Source organism: Dermochelys coriacea, chromosome 10, assembly GCF_009764565.3.
Source record: "Dermochelys coriacea isolate rDerCor1 chromosome 10, rDerCor1.pri.v4, whole genome shotgun sequence".
Lineage (NCBI taxonomy): Eukaryota > Metazoa > Chordata > Testudines > Dermochelyidae > Dermochelys > Dermochelys coriacea.
The window spans coordinates 69,776,198-69,801,342 of record NC_050077.1 but is presented as its reverse complement, the minus strand read 5'-3'; the positions used below and the strand labels follow the sequence as shown (position 1 = coordinate 69,801,342).

The 25,145-nt window shown below is 39.6% G+C and overlaps 1 protein-coding gene across 4 annotated transcripts in view; it reads left to right on the top strand.

The window, feature by feature from the left end:
- ARNT2 (aryl hydrocarbon receptor nuclear translocator 2) overlaps positions 1 to 25,145 on the top strand; it is a 137,247-nt gene that overhangs the window by 56,506 nt on the left and 55,596 nt on the right. For all 4 annotated transcript variants that reach the window (XM_038420184.2, XM_043493641.1, XM_043493643.1 and 1 more), the window contains exons 6-8: positions 18,156 to 18,258; positions 22,510 to 22,575; positions 22,996 to 23,081. In XM_038420184.2, the coding sequence (XP_038276112.1) occupies positions 18,156 to 18,258; positions 22,510 to 22,575; positions 22,996 to 23,081 (255 nt within the window). The remainder of the gene's footprint in view (positions 1 to 18,155; positions 18,259 to 22,509; positions 22,576 to 22,995; positions 23,082 to 25,145) is intronic.

Here is a 25,145-nt window from a genome sequence, read left to right as displayed (position 1 = left end):
CCAGATGTGTATCCAATCTTGCACATATCAGTTCTACAGAGAAAAATGATACTATCCAGATATCCAGAAGCTGGAATTAAATATTAGGCTGATCTAATGTTTTTATTTAAAAGGTGGTTGGTGGGTGGGAGAATACACCAAAACTGAGTAGGCTCCAGTCTTTCAGAATGAGGCTAACTCTGGTCTCTCATTAATGTAAATCAGGAATAGAACTTTGTGAAGGTCAGTGGAGTTATATCAAAATCAAGCTCATGGTTTGAAATATTTCGTTTTATGAATCATTGATTTAAGTTGCAGGAAAACAAAATATCAAAACCAGAAACTTTTGCACTCATGATTTAACAGTAATTAAGTGAATTTGGTTGCTAACTTCTGCTCAGAGAACTCATGTGCCAAGTTTAATCTTGGCACAAATTTTTATAGCTAGATTTTATAACTAGAAGCTTCATAACGGAAACAATGACAGACTCTTTAGCTATAGTTGACCTGATAGGTGCCTTTATGGAATTAAAGAAAATATTTTCTATGACAGCTTTTCACAAAAATATTTCTTTAGTATTGTGGAAGTTTATTTGGGGGATAGACATATGGCTTGGGGAACCTGCCTTACAGATTCTGAAATGGCAAATTTACCATATGATGATGTTTTCAATAGAAGCATTCCTTTTCAACTGGACATGAAATTGAATATGATTCTGTTACCTGGCTTGCGTGCACATCTGTACGCAGTCCTGGTGTTGTACACAGAGTCAGATTGTGAAAATAAAAAAGCTAAATAGTGGCAAAATCAACAGAAGAATACTGTTTGCTAGAAGGCCAACAGAGAGGTGGTAAGGAAGATGTTTTGTACTGTATGAACACATGGTCAGTGCTCAACAGACAGTAAATAACACCATCTGAGAGAGAAATTCAGGAATAAGTATTCTCTTTTAGAGAGAAAAGGTGGGTGAGGTAATATCTTTTATTAGATCAACTTCTGTAAAGTTTAAGCTTTACCTTACCTCCTCTCTGTTGGCCTTCTGGCAAACAGTATTCTTCTGTTGATTTTGCCATTATTTAGATTTTAAATTTAAGCTTTCAGTTATGTTACCTCACCCACCTTGTCTCTCTAAATATCCGGGGACCGTCATGGCTACAACAACACTACATATTCTCCTTTAGATCAAATACTTTTTTTCTGAAAACTTGTGTCAGGACTTTGTGTCAGCTCCTTTTTCTACTTAGTGTCATCTTTTCTGCTCTGTCCTCTGGCTTTGTACACCTATTTTCCTTTCCCCAAACAACAATGTGTGAATGCAGATGTGGATGTTTTTCATGTTCCTGTTTGTAGACTCTGACTTGATCCAATTCCACTGATGTCAATGGAGAGATTCCTGCTTACTTAAAGGGGAGTTGGGTGAGACCCCTATTCAGTTGCCTGTGGCAAAGTGGGGAAGTACATTTGGAGGCTCCCTTGAAGCTGTTTGAAAATTTCATACTGGAAAATCCCATTTTGTTTACCCTCTCATGGTACCATGCCAATAATAATAAAAAAAATAATGATTGATGAATGAAAATGAAAGTCAGTGAACACATCCACTGAAAACAAAATTTAAAAAGTTTAATTTTCCGGATGTTTTCTACCGTAACTGGAAGGGATCTTCTCTTGGTCCGGTGATAGTTTAGAATTGGCTCAGATTCTTTGGCAATACAAACTCGCCTGCTAAAAAGAAACTCCAATGCCTGAAATTCAGAGGAAGCTAAAAGTTTTCTACTAGAAAGTACAACACGGTGGGTGCCCTTGAATGTCTTCTTTGAATGTTATGGGAATTAGAAGTGGCTCCAGAGATGGACTCCCTTATGGGTTTTATCTGGTGTGGCCAAAGATAAAGCTTTTCTAGATTTCCTTCTGCTTTTAAGTGTCACATTGATGTTAGGGAAACGCCTTAAAGGAACCAAGTTCTGTTCTGTTCTGTTCAGATAAACATGCTATTGTAGAGATTGTAAGACAATCAGCTAAATCAAAAGCGGTATTGAAGCTGCTTTGGGAATCTCTTCTGTAGCATTTGGTACCGTGGAGTACATGTTTATCAGGGCTGGTTCCGTACCAGAGAGGTGGTATAATGCTGGCAGTGTGTAATCTTGTTTCTAGGGACAATGGTTTATTTCCTTTTTCGATCCTGTGAACTGTTTTATGTATACTGTGAAACTCCGAGGCTCCGTGTACCTTTGAAAGGTTCCCAGGCTTTGCAGCCTGGGAAGTGATGGAGAGTTGAATCAAATCCAGATCTCTCTACTTGGATCATAGATCCTTATCACAAGGTGGCTGGCCTGACCTAATAACAGTATTGGCCAGTGGGCAGATAGGGAGAGCTAGACTTTGTCAGTAACTAATCGTGAATTGGAAGTTGCAGTATTTTACATTTACATAATGCTCTTTACTCGGAAGTAAAGCCATCATTCTTCATAAACTATTGTTATACAATGCCAGTGAACTGCAGCCACCTCTGCAGTGGATGCTGGCAGCTAAACAGTTAATTGCATGTTACCCAAAAGGAGGAGGAGGGGAAACTTACATAAAGAAAAACATTCCCCTTATGAAAAGTGTCATGAAATCTTTCATGTCCAAGCAGAGCAGTCAGAACCTCAACTCTTAAATTCTCATTCAAAACACCCCTAAGCTTGTAGGTACTCAGTTTATCTTCTTTGGAAAGATGAAGGGATGAGCCAGCCATGCCAGGATTCCAGCCTGTGATTCCAGGGAACTGAGATATTTAAGAGCAGACGTTGACACACTAAGCCGTCCCCTCTTGGTCAGGATGTGGACTGTGTTGGAATGCACAGTCGCCACATTCTCTGAGGGTAATTACAAAAGTGATTACTGTGAACCCTGAGGATTCATTTTTCAGCCTGGTTTTGCTATAGAAGTGTCCAATCCTGGCAAGACATTCTATCCTATTTATAAGTGTGAAATCTGTGGGAGATTTGGCTCATTCTAGCAACACTACCAAATCAGCATGTGATACCTTTTTTCAGCAGACTTGTGGGTTTTATAATCCTTGTGGCATATTGTATAAGTAAAGGAATGTTAAAAGCAACAATTTCCATTCACACCCGCCAGTTGCCATTGCTGCTGTTCCAGTGAAAAAGTTGCCTACGGCTTTGTGAACTATTTGTTCTTGTAGCATGAAAGTTGCTATGGTGCAGATAGACTTTGAATTTGCATCTTTGGTTAGTTTCAGGTATCTGAGTTAGTGCCTTCCAGATTCACTATGCTCAGTGGTAGGCTTTCAAGTTTAGGCTAGAGAAATGAGGCATTGTCACTTTCCATGGTGATCTCAAGCAGATGAATGAGAACAGCAGATTATGTGTATGGTTAGGCAAGAGCATAAAAGAAGAAGTCTGTGCTCTTAGATATCCCTTCAGAAACCGTTAGAAAAATGAAGCTCAAATCTAAATATTTTCAGGTGCTGTTGATTCATTGATTCAGCTAGAGCAGCCTGCTGTCCCAGGTGTCCAAGCAGCAGAGTTAACAGGTGAGACCTGCCTCAAATTTTATGATCAGACTAGGATGCAACAAGTAGGACAAGAAAGCTTTTGAATATTCTGTGCCTTAAACTGTAAGTTGTCCATACATCCTGCCTAACACGCACACTGTAAACCAAATTGTGCCTTCAGTTACTGCCATGTAGCCTCACTGACCTCCGTGAACTTGCAGAGATGAAACTGAGGATAGAATTTGGCTTTGTGTGTTGGGTGTATAGGAAAGAAGACTTAAAGGTCTGAAAAAGGAAAAATTTCTAATATCCTTGTAACCTAAGAGGACGTTCTATGTGATCACTGCCATGTAGAAGAAGCTAGTCTGGTCTCCAAGAGAAAAGAGACCCCACAATAATTGACTTTTCAAATGATTGTAATTTAAATGTATGGAACAAGGAACTGTTTGATCTCATTAATTTGTTTGAAGAGAATTTTGTGTTGCTCTGGTCTCTGGGGCTGTTGCTGGAAAAATAAAATTCCAAGTGTTGGAACAAATTAGCTGTGGATAAATCTGTTCATTAAATAACTCCTACACAAATGTAGTGGTCATCCCCATTGCTATGGGTTTCAGTTCAAGATCATATCACAATTGGGCTACAAGTCTGAAAGAGAAAATGATGATGATCAGTTGCATTTTCAAAATCAGTTTGCTAATTCTGACATTTGGATGTAAAGGTAGCTAGATGAAGTAGCTTTAACTGAGTCCTCAGAGAGAGCCGCATTGCAGTTAAATAATTCGAGGTATCCAGCAAATTCATTTAATATAATTTTTCAGAAGGTGTTGAAGGTATTCTTGTAAAAGTGAACATAAGGATCATGTGATTGTTTGTTTGTTATTTCTTAATAACATTCACAGCAAATTTCCCACTTGGAAACTGCAATCTATTTGTCTGTTATCACAGATGTTTAAAAGGATCAATTTCAGCTTTTGCTGTTAAATATTTACTCAGACTGCTTTGTTTTGCTTTACTGTGTTCATGGCATGATGAAATATATACAGTTCAGCAATCTTTTTCCTCCTTTTTATAAACTTCTAATGTTTCATGAATACTTAATAGAAATGTCTATTTGAGTTCACTTTTCATTAACACATTGCAGATAAAGCAGTCAAAGTTCTCCTCTCAGCTCCTTATGGCAGAACTCACCTTCAATCCTCTGTAATCCCTGTATGCTCACTGCTCTCCGGGGGTGTTCCACAGATATTGGGAAAGTGGAACGTTGAACTCCAGATCTTTCCTGTGGAATGGGGAATTTTCTCTCAAACTAACTTCCATTTGCTACCTACTCAATGTTGATTATGCTACAAGCTCAGTGTGTGGGGTGGCTCGTTGGTGCACTGACCCAGGAGCAGCCCCACGAAGGAATGGTGCCTCAGTATGGCACTTTTCCATCCCTAGTCTCCTCTTGTTCCAGAGGAGTAGTTATTTGCTGCTGGTCCCTGCCACCACCTACCTCCCCACTGGCCGGTGTGCTGGGGTAGCAGAGGCAAGGCTCCATCCACTCCCTTCCTTTCCCCTAAACTCCCACAAGTACCTGCTTGGAGTCTTGAAATAGCAGGCACATAACGCCCATTAACTCCTACATGGGATCCTGCACAGGGGCACATGTTGGGGAGAGTTCTTAGTCACCCTCATGTGCCTTCACAGGCAGGTAAGCCAAGTCAGTGTTGCCCAATGTCTGGCTTCTGAGATCTATATATTTTCCTTTGTTCCCATTGGATAATAGTGTGATAAATAGTAGCCAACATGGATTTATCAAGGGCAAATCATGCAAAACCAACCTTATTCTTTCTTCAACAGGGTTACTAGCCTAGTGGATGGGGGTGAGTGAGCTGTAGACATGATATATCTTGATTTAAGTAAGGCTTTTTACACATTTCCATGTGGCATCCTCATAGGCAAACTAGGGAAAGTAGGTCTAGATGAAATTACTATAAGGTGGGTGCACCACTGGTTGAAAAACTGTACCCAGAGAGTAGTTATCAATGATCTGCTGTCAAACTGGGAAGTTGTATCTAATGGGGTTATAGTGGATCACAAATTGAATATGAGCCAATAATGCGATGCAGTTTTGAAAAAGGCTAATATCATTTTGGAGTGTATTAACAGGCATATCATATATAACTGCTCTATTTGGCATTGGTGAGGCCTCATCTGGAGTACTGTGTCCAGTTTTGCATGCCACACTTTAAGAAATGTGTGGACAAATTAGAGAGCATCCAGAGGAGAGCCAAAAAAAAAAAAGATAAAATGTTTAGAAAACCTGACCTAGGAGGAAGGGTTGAAAGAATTAGGCATGTTTAGTCTTGAATAAAGAAGTCTGAGTGGGGAAGTGATAAGTCTTCAACTATGTTAAGGGCTTTTATAAAGAGGACGTTATCCGTTGTCCTACCATCAGTGGACATGGAGAATAAGAAGTAATCAGCTTACTCTGCTTCAAGGGAGACTGAGGTTAGATTTTAGGAAACACTTTCTACTTATAAGGGTAGTTAAGCTCTGGAATAGGCTTTGAAGGGAGGTTGTAGAATCCCTGTGATTGGTGGGTTTTTAAGAACAAGTTAGACAAACACCTGCCAGGGATGGTTTAGCTGTACTTGGTCCTGCCTCAGCTCAAGGGGCTAGATTAGATGACCTCTCGAGATCCCTTCCAGCCCCACCTTTCTATGATGCTATGTGAAGTATAAAAACTCTCTGTAGGCAGACGAGGAAAAACAAGCAGTGTTTTAATTAAGGGAGATTATTTCAAACTAAGCTCAATAGAAGCTGCATAAGAAATGGAGTCCCTTTCTAAATTCTACCCGCTAAGTTCTCTTGTAATGCACAGAGTGAGACTACTCTCACAATAATGAAACACATGCTAGAAGCATTACACTCATGACAACAAATGGCAGATAGTAAGACTGAGGGGGAGACACTGTGACCTTACACTTTCTATGGATTAGTTTAGAAGCTTTTTTTTAAATTTTAAAATCTGTTTCATGAGGAAAGAATAACATAAAAAATAGAGCCTGATTCTCCTCTTGCACTGTTTTAATTCCACTGACATCAGTTGAGTTACAGTGTAAGTGAGAGTAGAATCAAAATATTTTATCTTAATTGTCCAATTAAATTTGCCACAGACTTCACATCTGAAAAGTTGACTATAGCTGTCTAATCTTTCACTACATGTAAGATCAACCTTCAGATAAAGTGGGAGTAATAACACTTCAGTAATGCAGAGGCATTTTAGAAAGAGATTTGCAACAGAAAGGGCAAACTGACGTTTACGTTTATTAAATGGAAACAGAAATAACATCCTTTATGGGTCTGATGCTGCATCGCCTGGTGCTACAGTTGCTTTGCATGCACTTTAAAGGGAATTCTGTACATGGAGCCAGTGTAGCGTATCATTGTGGAAACTCTCCATTACTACTAATTACTTCTTAGCGCCAAAGGCAGAGCTAAAAGAACAGTGAGCATTCATGGCAGATTCTCCTCTCACCATCCTATTCTACAGTGTGCTCTGTCAAACTTAGCTTGTTCTGAATTTTTTTGATGGAAAATGAATGCCACTGTCCAGTAGAACCTCCTACCGTGGTCACTCCCTCATTGTGGCTTGGTGTCTCCCAGCAATTAGTTTGGAAATCATTAGAGTCTGTTAAATCTAAACTTGGCTCATGTTGACAGAGAAACCACAGATAAATTCTGGTACCAGATTACACTTTATTTTATTTAATAGAATTAAAACCTGTGAAAACCCGGTAGCCAGGGAAATTACTTGTGACATGATCTTGATGACCTAATAAGAGCAGCATCAGGAAACTGGAGCTCATTTAGCAGCAGTATTTCTCAAGAGACCTTTAAGCAGGCAGATAATTTTAATGGAGGTTGGTAGCATTCATATTAAACTATTATTATTTATTTTATTTTGATGGTGTAGGCTTGCCCATGCAGTTCATAAAAGTGAATGTGGTTCACATCTTGTTCTTTGGTTTAGGTTTTAATCTGTGAGTTACAGTATTTTTATAAAGTTACTTCGGAGTGTTCTCCCAGCATGGAATTCCATGTTGAGAAAGCATTTTGGAGTAGCTGTTTCCATCTCTGGGTTTTGGGTTCCATCTCCAGCTCTGGAAAGTCTGCCTTCTCTCTAATGTGGACCTACAGTCATTCATACCTTGCTCACCTAGAGGCTGGGCAGTTGTAATTTTCTCCTACTTGGACTTTCCTTGCAATTCATCTGGAAGCTGTAACAGAACACACAGTACAACTGCCCACCACATTTTGTATAGGGGAGATGGAATTATTAACCCCGATTATTATTTATTTGTATTGTGGTAGCACCTAGAGCAGTGGTTGGAAAACTGCAGGCCGCACGCGGCCCATCAGGGTAATCTGCTGGCGGGCCGCAAGACAGTTTGTTTACATTGGCATGGCCTCCCACAGCTCCCAATGGCTGCAGTTTGCTGTTCCCAGCCAACGGGAGCTGTGGGACGCTGCGGCCAGCATGTCCCTGCGACCCATGCTGCTTCCCGCAGCTCCCATTGGCCAGGAATGGCGAACCACAGCCACTGGGAGCTGCGGGCGGCCATGCCTGCAGACGGTCTATGTAAACAGACTGTCTTGCGGCCCGCCAGCAGATTACCCTGGTGGGCCACAGGTTGCCCACCACTGATCTAGAGATATCTACTGAGATCAGGAGATCTTTTCCTAAGCACTGTACAAGCCTTTAGTAATTTACAGTTCATGATCCAAAGAATTTATAGGTTAAATAGCCACGACAGACAAAGAGAAGGAAAAGGAAGGATTACTATTCCATTTTTACAAATGGGGGACTGAGCCTTGGAGAGTTTAAATGACTTGTTCAAGGTCACACCAATATACTGCTCAGCGTAGCTTTTGTTCTTCCTACATAAATAATATGATCATTACATAAGTGGGAGTTTTGAATATACATGAATGCAGAATTGCCCTTAAAAGATCTTTATTCTCCTTTTTGTTATTTTGTAACCTAATTAGCTTTAAATATGTGATCTGAATCATTTACTTGTTGTCTTTTCAGTTTTGACAGGCTTTATCTGCAGCAAAGCACACATGTGATAAATAAAACTAGCCTTATAAAAATAACGCAGTTGCACACTCAAAAAGCCCACATAGTTTCCTTTTTAATTTCATTGTGATGATGCACGTTTGCCCTACACTGTGGAGAATTACGTGATGCAGACTGATTAGTCAAATATGAGGGCAGACATAATGGAGACCTTTTGGCCTTATGAGCTTTGTAAGAAGTTAAATGAGGAAAACATCTGCAATATGGGCTGTTTTATTTCACTTAAAAAAATCCTTACAATTCCCTTACCACAGCTCAGTTCTTCCTCTTGCCAATAGAAGAAAGAAAAATTTACAAAAACCACTACATTTCAATCATATTACTTTTTTATTTTTTTTTGCTTTTAATTGGTGTTGATATGAATCCACACTTCATTCGATTGTAAGAATATCATAGCATGACATTAATTCTTATACAACATCTGTCACAGTTAAATGCGGTAAACATGAACACCAATACAGAGCTTAAAATAATTCCACTGAGAACTGAGCCAGTGAAGAAAGCCAGCTTTTGCTGGCTTGCCTTTACATTGTCCATCATGAAGTGATAGATAGTTGAGGAATTTTTAATTAGTACAGGGGAAAAATGTGCAGTATAGAACAGTGGTTTTCCAATTTTTTTCTCTGGCGACCCAGTTAAAGAAAATTGTTGATGCCCGTGAACCAACGGAGCTGGGACAGAGGGATTTGGGGTGTGAGAGGGGCTCAGGGCTGGGGCAGAGGGTTGGGGTGCAGGGGTGAGGGCTTAGGGTGAGGCCAGGAATGAGGGGTTTGGAGTGTGGGAGGGGGCTCAGGGCTGGGGCAGGGGGTTGGGGTGCAGGAGGGGGTCAGGGCTCTGGGGTGGGACCAGGGATGAGGGGTTTGGGGTGCAGGAAGGGCTCTGGGTTTGAGGGAGGGCTCGGGGCTGGGGCAGAGGGTTGGGGTGCAGGCTTACCTCCGGCAGCTCTAGATCAGTGGCACAACTGGGGTGCAGAGGCAGCTCTTCCGTGGGCCCCCCCCTCTCCCGCCAGGAGCCAGACCTGCTGCTGGCCCCTTCTAGGACACGGTGCAGTGTTGGAACAAGTAGGGACTAGCCTGCCTTAGCCGGGCAGCACCGATGATGGGACTTTTAACGGCCCGGTCGGCGGTGTTGACCAGAGCAGCTGTGACCCAGTGCCTTACATTCCACGACTGAGTGCTGGGTCACGACCCACAGTTTGAAAACCACTGGTATAGAATATATGCTCATTCTAAATAGCATATTTAATAGTGTGGATGTTTGATAAGATGAGCTTTCTTTTCACTTATTTGGAGCTAACAGGTTATAGTTGCTCCACTCATTCATTAAGATATCATATCTATAGTTGTGAAGAAAAATAAATCAACAGTACAGCCTGTATTCTTTATATATCAAGTAATGAGCATGTATATTTCTTACTTGTGCTATTTGTGTACAGAGAGTTAGTCTATTGGGAACTATTATCTATAGTCATAGAAACTTACTGTGTAATGAGAAGTTATGATTTTGTAATGTTCTGTGTGCTGTTACTGCTCTCTGCTGGACAGAACTAGAACTGTTAAACTGTTTCATAGGCCCTATACTGCTCACAGCTGAAGAAGATTCTCACTTATGTAGTAGGAACCTCTGATTTTGAAGCAGAAGGATCTGAGCTATATCTGTGCTCCCCCCATGTGGTTCTGAGTTGTCATGGCTTGCAGTACTTTGACAACTGTGCAGTCATACATGGTCACAGATTTGTTACAATCTGAAGAAAGTTGATTCATTTTGCATTTGTATTTATTGGGATGAGCATTTTTATGTTAAACACACAATGCTATGGTCCTTGCATCTAACACTTTTCACTAGCTATAATTTTTCATCGTCTTTTTTCATTTGTGTACTCATTTAATTCTCGGGAAAATAAGAAACTAATAGCATTGGCAGGAGTCAGGCATTACGCCAGTCAAGTTCTACCACCCTTCCCCCTCTGCCAGTACACTTCAGGGCTGACCCAAATCAACCCATCCCTCTCTCACCTCACCACCTTCACTGTTCAATTTCTGGTCTTTTCTGAATCAGGGATTGTATTCATGCTGGTTATGGTGCCAAATACAAGCATGCGATGAGGCTGTCCCATCAAACTCATTTTACTCATAATCTAAGCTAGAATTTGAACCGGCACCTATTGTACTACCCAGAACCTCTTTTTTTCTCTGAATTTAAAATGTGAATGTTTCCTAGAAATAATATACAAAATATTTAAATATGCAAAAGCCATCAAGCCCATCTGTTCTGCATGATATGTTAATTACGTGATGCACAGAATACTAGCAGCTCTACATCATGTGCATGGTATGTCTGAATCAATGGAAAGTGGATATTTCAAAGAATGCCACTATTATCTTGCAGAAGTTGTGTGTGGCAGAGGTTTGCAGTGAGGAAGTCAAGCATAAAAGGTTAGCAAATTCTCTTTATCCCTTCAGCTTGTCATATTCCAGTGTGTGTTGAATGTGTTTTTCATGCCCCCCCTGCCCATGTATTTTAAACATAATCAAGAATTCATGTAGTTTTGTCACAGGTAAAAGAGAGAAAAGGGGACACCAGCTCAAGAGGGAGCATAAAGGGGTAGTGGTATAATGAACAGAAGAGTAACAAGGTTCTGCCTGAAAGATCTATGCCATGACATTGGTATTTGTGTACAATACAGACAATTCTGTGGCTTTGTAAAACTTTGGGCTAAAACTCTAAAACTCACCCCAATCTTTGAATGCGTAGCCTGGAGTAAAAATGCTGTTGCTCTTCTTAATTGTACAGTGTTATAAGTCTCTCTTCATCTCAATGAGAACCAGAGATGAACATTTTTCTTGGATTTATTTTACTAAGTTATTGTATTTTTAACATTATAATATAACAATGTGTACTGCTGATATATGATAACTTTCATATTCAGATATTTAAGAGCTTGCTTGCTTGTTGGTCTTCCTAGGGCCCTATCCTGCAATTGGCAGCATGCAGACTCTGTGCTGCATCCACAGCAAACCCCATTTCAGTCTCTGGAGCTCGTTGTGAGTCAGCAGTCAGCCTGTGCACTGTCACCTGCAGGATTGGGGCCTTAGAGTGTAAGCAAGGGTAGAGCCTGTGTCCTCCTGCATGTGTGCAGACAGTACCTAGCACATGGTGAACATTACCTGCCTACAAATATTAAATAACATACTAATTTCAGGAGCACAACTGATGTGAAGGTGATATTTTCTAAAGGACCATCCTGTTTCATGTGCTTATGGCCATGTATATGTTTCAGGGAGGAAGGAGAGTCACGGAGTATTGTGTTTGTCTTCCCACTTAGGTTAGGAATATATTACTCTTAAACCAATTTGGAAACACCGAGGATCCATGGGGAAAATGTAAATATATCCTGTTGTAGTAACTTAATATAGCTTAAAGCCTTGGCCGAGCTGCCTTAACTGTGTGGTGGTCTTTACGAATGATTTTAAGAGCGTAATATGTAAACACCAATTTTTTTTCCTTTTGATTTTTGTATTAATGTAGTAAAACGATGATGATAAGTCAGAATTAGCTTCTTAATATCCGATGGTTGATTCAGCTGTAGCTGAATCAATCAGATTTAGACCATTTGATCTACCCATTTGAAACATTGTATTTATGCATTTCAGGCCATATGATCCACTGGTGTAAATCATCACAGCTCTGTTGATTTCAGTGGAGTTATCCCAATTTACACTAGCTGAGATATGGCCTTTAATATTTAATACCAGTCGGTGAGTGTGGAAAGAATGACAATTGAAAAGTAAACTGGCAATGAGATACGTCAATGAAGAAATAAACTTAACTGGTGTATATCAGAAATCTTCTATACAGTTTGGATTAAGTAACCAAAAATCAAATTAAAATTGCTGAAATCTAAATTCTGATGTGTGTCACATTTCTCCATACTAGCATATAGTCAACTAAAAGAAAATCTTCTGTTCTGATTGCTCATCAATGCTGCCAAATTCAGCTTTCTGGAACTTAACTGATCACTTATTCAAAATCAAGAATGAGTAACTGTCATGTTACAGGTCTGATCCTGCTCCCCATGGACTTCAGTGGAACAGGAGCAGTTCTTCTATCACGTTGTCTCCATCCAAACCTTTCATGTTCTTTGATTGAGCTACAATAATAGAGATAACTTTGTAATGTGCACTTCATTTTGTATCGTGCTCTTGAAATTCTTTCAAGAATTTACTTAGATTGTAAGCTCTTTGGATCAGGGAGCATCATTTGTACAGTGCCTAGCACAATCGGGCCCTGCTCCTTGATTGGGGCCAAGTGTGCTACTGCAATACAAATATAATAATAATAATAATAATAATTCATTTCTGACCATTGCTGTTTCGCATGGTAGGGTTGCAACTAGAAGTTTTATTTGAAACTACTCTCCATGCACATAATCTGTAAGATTGGCTCTGTTACCTTTTTAAAGTATTAAAATTCTAATAACTTGCATCACTGTAGAATAATCTTTTGTCCAGTGACTCTTAAATGCAGCGGTCAGCTTATATTTGGAACCACATCAGATAGGATCAGTCACTTGACCATTAGTTTGCTTTCATTGTTAATCATTTCCTCTTGTTTTCCTGCATCCCTATCCTGGTTTGCTCCATTTTATTATACCACAATAAAGATGTTTTGAGTTTTCATAAGGATTCTTTTGGTGCAGTATTCCTGTGTTCTATTTGTCTTCCCTGAGCAGCATGTGGAGTATTTTCAAGGAGCACAAAGTCGTCTTTGTTATGTTGGCCAAACCAAACTTTTAATTTTGTCATTTATTTTATCTTTCCAGTGGAAAAAAAAGAATATTTAGAAAATAACAGGGCTGAGATTAATTGTAAAAACGCTAACTTTGTCCTTTAAAAATGAGACTCTGTGGCCTACTACGTGAAGCTTGATATTTGCTGTTAGTGATGATGTCCAACGGAATGTAAGATTTACTATCAGATCAGACCATTGTTCTATGAAGTCCAAGATTCTGCCTCTTGCATCAGCCTATCCCTGATGTTTCTGAGTTAGGTAGAAAGCCCCATTATGCACCTTTCCAATTGTACAAAAGAAATCTCTCCAGGCTTAGAGAAGAGGAGGTCTTTTGTTTCTCAAGAGGGGTATTACACTGCCATGCAGCAGACCCCAGTCCCTAAGTTGGTCATTGTGAAAATAATGTTGTCTGATGGTGATAATTTTATCTTTGGGAAGACGGGCATTTGGAAGGAAACTGGACTTGAAAGATGCTCTGAAGGGAGGATTCCTGAAGAAGTAAAGCTGTAACAGTCTACCCTGCCATACCATTCTTTTATGTCCTTAAATTACTGCCTGTAGGAATAGACACTGTAGGAGCTAGGAATCAAACAGAGGAAAGGAGCTTGCTATGGAATTAGAAATTAGGTTTAGCTGTCTAGTGGGAATCTTATCTCTCTCTCAAATAGAAGTTGGTCTAATAAAAGATATTACCTCAACCACCTTGTCTCTCTCTCTAGTGGAAATCAAATTCGCCAAAGAAAGAATGGAAAAAAAGTAAGAAAGCATAGGCTGTGTCTGATTATCTGCTTATAAAATTTTGTATGCAATGTTTAAACGCAGAGGGCTAAATTTTTGAAAGGTCTGCAGCTATTGCATAAAGATAGGCTTGAGCCAAAATCCCAGCTTGGAAACCCCATGAACATTGAGAAACTCCAGACTTGGGTCTGAATTTGTGGCGTAGGTCCATCTCAAATATTCTGTTGTGAAAAAAGGATTTGAGTATCAAACTGGAAAATGAGCTGCTACATACACAAATATCCATTTGCACATGCAAGGGTCAGGTTTTTGTACTTGTATACAGATGCACCTGTGATCATTATGGGAACATTTTTAGAACCTAATTGAAAATTTGTCACAGTATAGGCGCGTCTGTGGCCTGTATCATCACTGTTTTGGATTGGTTACTTGCCATTCTTATTAGTGGTGAGATCCTTGCATGGCTCTTAGTTAATCTTCTGAACCCTGTCCCTCATCGTGCTTACTGACTTTGGCAGCATCTAACAGCAATAGCAGCTGACATCAAGAGTCTGGATTGTATTGTGGTTCACCTTTCGGTATTCTGCTCAATTTTTCATTCATTCTTTCTCTGCAAAGCAAACTACAGTATAATTTAAGCTCTGCAAATACCATAATGATGATGAAGCCCAAGTGTCATTCAGAGCAGTGTTGTGGCTGGGAAGTGGGCACTGTGCTTGCTAGATCTGGAGCAGGGGAAGGATTTAGTTTAAAACTAAAATAAACTACACACAAAATAATCAGTTTACTGCCAAAGCTGATCAGTGATTCAGATGGTAATGTTGACATGTTTTGGACCTTTTCTCTTAAGACTGATCTACGGTATATATTAGAAAAAAAGAGAAGATGCACATAATATGTATAGTATTATATTACAGCAATTTGTATTACTATTCTGCAAAAATTTCTTATTAATCAGAATATTGTTGCCGGCATCAGAATCAAATTTGTTTTGCACATGTGTTTCCTGTGGAGAGATTTTAAATGAGCATATATCACCAGTGAAACGGTATTAGCGTAACAGATGCAGAAGCACACAGAAGGATGAATATTTTATGATCTTATGAAAGAATTATCATCAGAATATAGAGCTTAGTTGCTCATATGGCATGCAGCTGTGATTTATTTGCTCTGTGCTTGATTGTAATTTGGCATACTCCAGAGTCCACCACATGAGCAGCTGTAGCAAACTGTAGTTCTGGAGGTGATAAAGCAGATGTCCGTCTGTGTCACTCATCCTCGAGCCGTGAGCAGATCTTCAGAGTCCTACATGTGACTATAAGAGATTCATACTTCTGATAGGTACTTGCTCCCAGGTGGACCAACAGTGACTGGTGATCTGTCCAAGCTGCCTGATAAGTGTGTGCCAGATGAAGTGGGGAGTGCCGAGCAACTGGATCCAACAATGTAAAAAATGCCAGGACCCTCATTTCTTAACCCAATGCAGTTGGAATGGAGCAGTCCACGTAGTCAAGAATGGATTGGTGAGAGAGAGGGGGATGAGGCTGTAATGTGGCATTGGTACCTGTTGATGTTGTGTTGATGCAGTCCTGTGTCATCACACTGATAAAATATCATGACAGACATTGTGATACAGCATTAGATCAGGATTTTGTGGCTTTCCAGACCTCATTAGGAGTGCGGATAAAGGCTGAAAGCCTGTTTTTTATTTCCTCTATGCTCTTGAAAAATACATTTTGCCACACACATCATTCTATCTTCCAGTCTCTTTTACAGTCTTAGGTTTACATCAGTGGCAATCTGAGATGCATGTATCTTAATTGGCACCATTAGAAATCAGGACCTCCCTTTTATAATTGTACTAATTGTGTGTGTGTAGTACTGTCAAAATATAGAGTACACCGGGGGCTCCATGGTTCATGTTTTTAAAACTAGCCTCTAAACTTGTGTCCACAGATGTTCCTGCACCACTGCTTGTGTGTACAAATACATTGATATATGCAGGCTGGGTAGGGAGGCATCTGCCCAGTTTACAGTCATGCATACTATGCAGCTCTAACATCGTTATAATGATGATTATTTTATTTGTATTACAGCAGTCTCTAGAGGACCCAGTACTGTAGGAGACAGTTCTTGCCCCCAGAGAGTCTATATTCATGAGCACAATGCTGGAAAGTAGTTGAAGGGCAGCTGGAAATTTGGCCTTTTATCTGTTTAATTAGTATTAACCCCCCCTTCCCCTTTATTTTAATATTATATATTTATTCATAAACTGTAATAATAAACATTGTTCCAGCTATGCAAAGGCTAATAAACATTTGAGTGACAATTGAAACAAACTGCTTGAGAGCTGTGTCATAATATCTATTGCTCAAAATAATTTTCTGACTCACTTCCCATGCATGTCACTGAGGTTACATGGGGTGTAAGTCAGGGCATGATCTGGCCCATTAAATATTATCTGACACATCTTCTTAAGACATTACAAAGTGAAACACTACTCTTAAAATTGTGACTTTCAGGTAGCATGCTTTGTCAAAGCATTCAGTGCCAAAGGAACACATATGGGCAATTTTAAAGTTAGTAGCTATCTAGTACCGTAGAGGATGCTTATATATTTTTGGTATGCTGCTTAGTGATAAAAGCAGAAATATTTCTATTACTTTTTTGAAAAGCATTTTTATTCCTGGTTTTTATGAAAAGCTTCACTGCAGGAATTTATATTGGCTATTTCAGTTTAAAAATATTTTTTCCTTGAAAGCAAATTTTCTCCTCTTTTTCGTGTACAGGGAAGTGTTTTGCTATGAAGGCAAAAAAATCCTAAAATTTCTTAACTTGATTTGTCTGATGAAATGGATGGGAAATTGTTTTCATATTCACATGTTCTTTATAGTATCTAAAATTAATTATCTGCACTTTCTTGTATTGTTTCTTTTATCTGTGAATCAACTTGACTCTTGTATAGTAATTTTTTCCCTCTAAACTTTAGTTATTAATGGGGGGGGGGCGAGACTGTGGCTTGGAAAACAGGCCAGTGCAGAAAGAATGGAGAAGTGAGAGACTCTCCCCACTTATATTCCTCTGCAAGATACCTGGACTGTGGAGAGCGTTTGAGCCTTGGCCAATCCCTCTAGCACATTCGCCAGCACAGCTGAGCTGGGGGAGATGGTGTCATAACTTGCTGGTAGCACAGACCTGCATCCAATGACCACCATTCTCCTGCACCCCGCAGGAACTGAGAGGGAATTGTGCCTTAGAGGGGTGTCCCCAAATAATGCCTCCCAGGAGTATATCTGGGCTAGTGTGGTTTATGTACCACCCCTTGCTCAAGGCTGTGAAGACACAATCCAGCCCTTGGTTAGTAAGAATAACATTCCTACAGCACCAAAAACCTTTAGTGTACCTTGATAGTCAAAAGGGAATTCTCTTTGCTACTTAGTTCTGTTTTTAAAATATTCAATTTTAAAGTGTTTTGTAAAGATTTTACTCCCATTCAAGGATGTGCAAGTCTTCAATTAATTCCTATTCCCCATGGGAATAAAATTATTCTCTAAATCTAAATATCTGACAGTAATTTCAGGGTTTAATTTGTGGGAATAAATTTATTCCCACAAAACTAAGTTATTGTGTATTTATGGGGAGACTTTTTTATATTCTAGGTTTTCCGTTCATATTAATGCCAACCGAGCTGCATCTTATTTTACGCTAACTAGGTTTGTTGCTACACTATACCAAAAGAAAATGTTGATTTTAAAAAAAATAGCCTCTCTATTAAAATTGTATAGCCTGTATTAGTGAAAGCTACTGTTCTCATTGAAAAAACTTAGGGGGAAGAGTGTCTTGCTTAATGCTATATGAAGCAATTCTTATCCATATCGCTGGTTCATTTTCACATTGTGTTAATAATTTCCAGAATTTTTTACCTATCAGATGGCCATTTTGGGGCCCATGTAAAATTAATTTGTGTCAGTTCTTAGCAGACAAAAAGCAAGATCATGAATTGCTCTCCTTGGTTTTTCTAGGGCGAATTTTGGACTTGAAGACCGGAACAGTAAAGAAGGAAGGTCAGCAGTCCTCAATGAGGATGTGCATGGGATCAAGGCGTTCCTTCATTTGCAGAATGAGGTACACAATTCTCTATTCCTTCAATACTCTTTTTTATCCCTTCTCAGACCTCAAGATTTTGGCCCATTTTGTCACATTTGACCTGGTTTAAAAATCTGAGATGTACTGTCATATGCTGATTAGATGTTTCCAGTGTGCTTGCTTTTGTATCTAGTATCAATTTGCAATCTGCAGTTCCTGTAATTAACAAGTAAGTCATTAAATCATATCTGTACTAGTGTGCTGTATTGTACACTTTTCCAGAGAGCCTCAGACCATCTTAACCACTGGAGTGTGAGCCATTGTCTCTTAAAATTTGATTATTTAAATCAATACTTCTGGAAAGAAGCCTTCAAAAGTAGGCTGGAAACTTGGCTCTGTGGATTCATTTTTTTGTTTTTTGGTTTTTTCCCCAGCAAACCAGTAATACTAAAAATAGGTTGAAGACTAGCAGGAATTTAGTTATGGAGTTAGCCAGCTCTATGAGAATTAATCAGTGATCAACTAGTTAATTCTAAATACATGAGTAAACGTTAGTCTTGGGGGGGGCTGAGGAGGTGGGAGTTATTTCACAATTTTCAAACGTCTGGTAAGTTTCTGTATCTATTCCGATGTTTGTTTGCCAAATAACATGCAAGAAAGTAATTAACAGGAGCCACCTGCACAAGGGAGCCTAATCCTGAATGTGGCCTCTTGGTGTCCCTGTAATAGAAATGAATAGTTGTAATAGCAACATTAACTGGTTATATTGTGGTGAAAGGTCCATCAATGTGACTTTGAGGGGGACAAGCACACTGTCGCATTTGCTTCCTGTTTCCAATTTGTATGCTGAGAATAAATTATGCAAAAACACAAACAAACCAAAAGGTTTGAAGGTCAAATCAAGCCCAAGACCAGCCTGTTTGATTAATTTGTATGTGCATAATGTTTTGAACACATAAAGTGACATACATCCTAATTAAATATAATTATTAAATCTAATCAATTCAAGTGTGTGAAGCTGCTTGAGATCCTTCAATCTGAGGATGCTTTGGAAGTGTCATAGTAGTGGTGGTATAAATGTAACAGTCGCTTACTTACTTTAGACAATATTATGGCTGGCCCTACATGGGCCCTATGGAGGGGTGAAGAAACACTACCACCCTTGCTGACCTACACAGGCGGCAGCTCTAATTTGGCTGCTCGCATTGAGAAGCACAACAGAGAGACTCTAGCTGTGGTGGTAGCACTGTCCAAACAAGGGGCAAATGTCAGCATGGCAGCAGAGCGATAGGACAGGAGGCTGCTCAGCAAGGAGGAAGAGCAGGTTCCAGCATTCCTTTCAGTATAGCAAAACCCCTGTAGGTTTCCTTTAAGGCACTGTCATACCAACTTTTCCCAGTGCTCCACAATGCTCCAAGCTGCAACTTAGCCCCATGGTTATAGGGTTAAGCAACTGGAATTACATTTGTGCTTTGGAATCATGGAACCAGTATCATACACATGTCCTCTCATGTACTGTAAGAATATTTTCTTCTATTATTAATTTGTAACTACATAAAATTCATTAATTCAGGCAAATATTGACTCAATAAGAGTACTCAGTCTGCTATTTAGGATACACCTCTTTATCCACTGGCCCATGTTTACCGATCATGTGATGAGGTCTTTGACCAGACAGGAGCCAGACCTAATATCCAGTTTACAATTGTTCCCCAGCTTTTGGAAACAGCCATCCAAATCACAGTTACTTATAAGGCCCTGATCCTGCAAACACTAATGTGCGTGAGTAACCTTACACGCATGTGTAGTGCCATTGTGTGTCTAATTCTAAACTTTTTTTTTTACTATTTCTTTCTCTTCCTGCTTCCTGGCAGTGACTAGAAAAAAATCTTAGTGGGGAGGGGGTCTTTGTACCTGAACCCCAATACATCCTCAAATATTGTGAATTATTTGAGATTGCTATGTTTGCTGCATGATTTCTTCTTTCTTTGCCATATAGTTCCTCTCATTTAATGAAAATAAACTCAGTTTTGTCTTTCCAAACCATTTATTTGGCTTCAAAGGGATAATTGCATATGGATACACAATTAAAATGCACAATTGGAAATACAAATAAATATACTCTGGTATGCAGATCAAAGTTGTAAACAGAAAGTTACTTGGCATCATTAATAGCTGTTAGCCAGGTATTAGGTAGTCAAAGCTGACGTCAGTACAAGTCAGCTGGAACTAGATATGGTCAGGAGTTTTCCAACAAAATGGTTTTTTTATTGGAAAATTCCAGTTCATCAATACTAAAGCTTTCTGTAGGAATGTTCTAGTTTTGATAAAACTTCTGTCAAGTTTCTCAAGTCCAGGATGGAATGTTAGGGGGAGAGGGAGAGGCAGAGGGTGCCAGTCACAGACCAGAATAGCTATTATCCCAGTAGTTAGGACACTCCTCTGGGATGTGGGAGACCAAGGTTCTAAAGTAGGGATCGGCAGCCTTTGGCTTGTCGCCTGCCAGGGAAATCCGCTAGCGGGCCGGGATTGTTTGTTTACCTGCAGTATCCACATCCCGTGGCCCACGCCGCTTCCTGCAGCCCCCATTGGCCTGGAACTGCGAACTGCAGCCAGTCGGAGCTGCGATCGGCCGAATCTGTAGAAGCTGCAGGTAAACAAACCGTCCCAGCCCACCAGCAGATTTCCCTAATGGGCCGCATGCCAAAGGTTGCCGATCCCTGTTCTAGACCCTGCTCTGCCTGATTTGGAGCAGGGACTTGAACCTGACTCTCCCATATTCCAGGTTAGTACCCTAACCAATGGGCAATTGGATCTTCCTGTCTTTCATGTTGGAGCTGTTCCACTCCATATAAATAATGAAATAATTAATTGGGCCAGAGAAAGAGATTGACACACTAGCCCAGTGTTCAAAACATTCACATATAAAACCCAGCTTCAAGTCCTGGGGTCTCCCACATCTAAGGTGAGTGACCTAACCACTGGCCTATTGCCTATTCTTGGCAGAGAGGCGAGTGTCTCTTTGATTTTTGAGATTTTTGAAAAGTCAGTTTCATCCCGATGCAGAACAGGGAGAAACTTTGAAATCTCAAAAAGTTTTGTGGGATGAGAGAATCTTTTTCTGCTTAGCTCTGTTTGGAACACAAGTAGCAGGTAGTCAGATATTGCACCAATATATGCATACAAATTTCTGGTTTCAGAGTAGCAGCCGTGTTAGTCTATCTGCAAAAAGAAAAGAAGGACTTGTGGCAAGTTAGAGACTAATAAATGCTCAAATAAATTTGTTAGTCTCTAAGGTTCCACAAGTCCTCCTTTTCTTTATACAAATTTCTGTGACATTACATGGATATTACATAAGTAGTTTAGGGTTTGTAGATATTTGATGTACCTATCTTGTATTCCAATAGAAAGGGTTATACCACATGTGAGTCAGCATTGTTATATACAGGTGTACATACAAATGACTAGTATCTAATACGTAAATAATTGGTGAATACACAAGTATATAGTATGTGAATTCTCTGTGCTAATAAATCCTCTGGAAGCTGGAATTATTTTTGGATGGTTTAGCTGAGGGCTGAAATCATATGTTTGTCTAGTTTTCGTATTTGTTTTTAAAGTGTTTGTGATCTGCTGCAACCCGTTTCTGTTTAAACCAATCCTGGGATTCTCTGCTTCGGGCTGTTTTCTTCTTGTATTTCTTGTTTAGCCTCAGGTTAACTGTAGGATTTTCTTTTTTGAGTCAGTAGTTTTGTTAGTGGTTTTTTTATTATTTACATCTTGAAAATAGTTGGGGCACTAAAAAGTAAAACAAACAAAAACCAATGTGGGGGTTATAGTAATAGCAACTCCTTAGGCCTTGTCTACAGTACGGGGGGGAGATCGATCTAAGTTACGCAACTTCAGCTACGTGAGTAACATAACTGAAGTCAACTTAGATCTTAGATCTACTTACTGCAAGGTCCACACTACGCAATGTCGACCGCAGATCGCTCTCCTGGCGACTCCCTTTGCCCTTTTCATTCAGGTGGAGTGCTGGAGTCGACGGGAGAGCGATCTGCAGTCGATTTAGTGTGTCTTCACTAGACCCGCTAAATCGACTGCCGATGCATTGATCGCTGCACGTCAATCCCCCAGTAAGTGTAGACAAGCCCTCAGAAAATACTTTTCTAAGACACGCAATGAAAAACAAACGCAATATTACTTGAATATATATCCTTAAAAGGGGTTCAAATTGGATTTTTTTCCCCAGGCATTTATATTATCTTTCAAATGCTGGCTTGTTTTTAGGTGTGGAAATGCCCCTTTGGATCATTTACCTCTGAACAGAATAACCACCATGCGAAAAAGATACAGGTGAGTTTGTTTCAGTTGCCACTACAGTATATCATAATGAACTTTTCTAGTTGTCCATTTCACTAGTGCTAAATCTCCCAGTTTTACCTGAACAAGTCTTCGTATATCAGAATCCGACTCACGCTTCACAAATAGCATGAGGTCACATCAGCGTGGAGTGAGCACAGCATTGGGAGCTCACCCCTGAGTTCTAGTCCTGCCTCTGTCACTGACTCCTTAGGGTGTACCTCATCTGTAAAATGATACTTACCTATAATTAGATATGGCTTATACAGCACTTGAGCTGTTGAACATTATGTAAGAGCTGTATTAAGTATTATTACTAGTGTTATTGGTAAATTTGTATTAAAAGTTGGTACTAGTACAACATCCTATTGGCTATCGAACATTTTGTCAATATTATTGTTTATTCTCACATAGGAATGGCCTAGGCCCAGTTAAAGAAGGAGAAGCACAGTATGCTGTAGTCCACTGCACTGGATATATCAAGGCCTGGCCACCAGCAGGTAAAAGTTCCATTAAGGGCAATATAGATAGTACTATGTACAAGACCAAACTGATCTCGACAATCTATTGACCAACTTGCTAGTTAGACCTCTGTGGCTGGATTTTCAAAGGAGACAAAGGGAGTTAGGAGCCTAAGTGCAGTGTGATTTACGTTCATATCTCCCTCAGGCTCCTTTGAAAATACCAGCCTCAGTCTGATCAACTGATAATCTCAGCCAGGTAGTTTGTTGTGTTCAACTCGATTGCGCAACTTTTATTTACTACACTTGTTCAGTTTGGCATACCGGATCTGGGCAACAGTCTATCAGTATCCTGTTTCCTATACTCGATGTTTCAGAGGAAGGTGGAAAGAACCCATAAAACACCTGACCAAATTTGCTCCCTGTGGTGTGCAGGTGATGCCCTAGTGCATGTGGTTGTATTATGATATTCTAAAGTTAACATTGCTGAAGGGTAGAGAAAAACTGATCACACTCTTTGACTGATTTCAGCTGGTTAGTCCATGTACATTTTCTTGCAAATCAGAAAGTCAGTCAGTGTCATGGTTAATGCGCATCCATATTCTCCTCAATCTTTCAATATACTGCCCTGGTTTTCCACATACAAAGGCCATTGATGTACACTGGCAGAGTATCACCTGTCATCTACAAGAGTTACAAACTCAGAATGAGGGTACCATATGACTACAGAAGTATAGTCCACAATTTTCAAACTTAGGTGCCTAAATAAAAATGGCTTGATTTTCAGAGGTTTTGAGCACCTGCAGCTCTCATTGAAGCGGTGGAAGCAGCAGGTACTCAGCACCTCTGAAAAACTGGCCAAAGCCAGTGCCTATTTTTAGACACCCATGTTTGAAAATTTTGGCTTCAGTTTAGGTAACGGTACACTCACTTACAAGTAATTTACTGAGTGGAGAATATTACTATCTCTGCATCTTGATTAAGTTATTTTGTTTTGAATGTGGGTTATTGGGAAATAAGTCTTTACATGCTACTTTGAACAGCAATAAAAAAAACCACTCACCTACTGTAATTCAGTATTACAAATGAGAATATTTACAGATGGGAAGAGTCTGAACACAAAGGGAAACTAAATGGAGACCAGTCCAACATCATGAAGGGATAGCTTGACTGGCCTTAGCATTTGCAGAAGTTGAATATTTTAATATTCTTTTTAATATGTCAATTCCTGTTGCACAAGAGGTCTTGCCCTTTTGTGGTTATAGATTGAGTATACCTCAAATATTATTCAGGCTACTTCAGGGATTAGGAGTGCCAAAAATCCCATTACACTAAATCTGTACATTGTTTGTTTGTGCATATTTTAACATGCAGCTTTATATTTCTTATTGATTCTGTGCAGATTTATATTTTCAAAGGTTATATAATTATCATCTCACTCTCTCGCAGAGAGAGAAAGAGAGAGAGATACCTACAAAAATTAAAATGATGCATCCTTTTGGAATTTTATCAGCCTTCAGACAAGCATAATTCAGACCACATGTCATCTTTCTGTACTTTGGAACCACAAAGAAGTGTAAAAGTCCCTCTTTGCATTCCTAACTGCTGGTAATAAGATTGCTAAAGCTCATACAATTTAAATTAGTGTACTGTAACTGTCAAAATGTTTGTCATTTTTATCTCCAGACAGAGTAAACAGAGGTTTTAAGTCCTGTAACAAAATGTACTTTTTACTTTAAGCAAAGTGCAGTTTTTAGAGTTTTTCTCCTTATACTTTCAAATGCAAGTGAATTAAATGGTCATATACAAAATGGATACCCAAAGAAGTACACCTAGTCATGCTTAATGGGTTACTTGGGTAGTAAAGATGGTTAATTGGCACCCATCACTACAGAGCCTACACTGGTGAAAAAGACTCATTTAAGTGGACCACAGTGGTAACATGGAATGAAAGCAGGGTCAATGGAGCAAAGTGCAGTCAAATGCAGTACATGGCTTAAAGTAACCTAACAACAATGCGTACAGCTGAGGTTATGGGGCAAGTGATGCTGTTTGTTCACAATTTCAGCCTGTGCACGCCTGCGGAAGCACTTTATGTAGAAG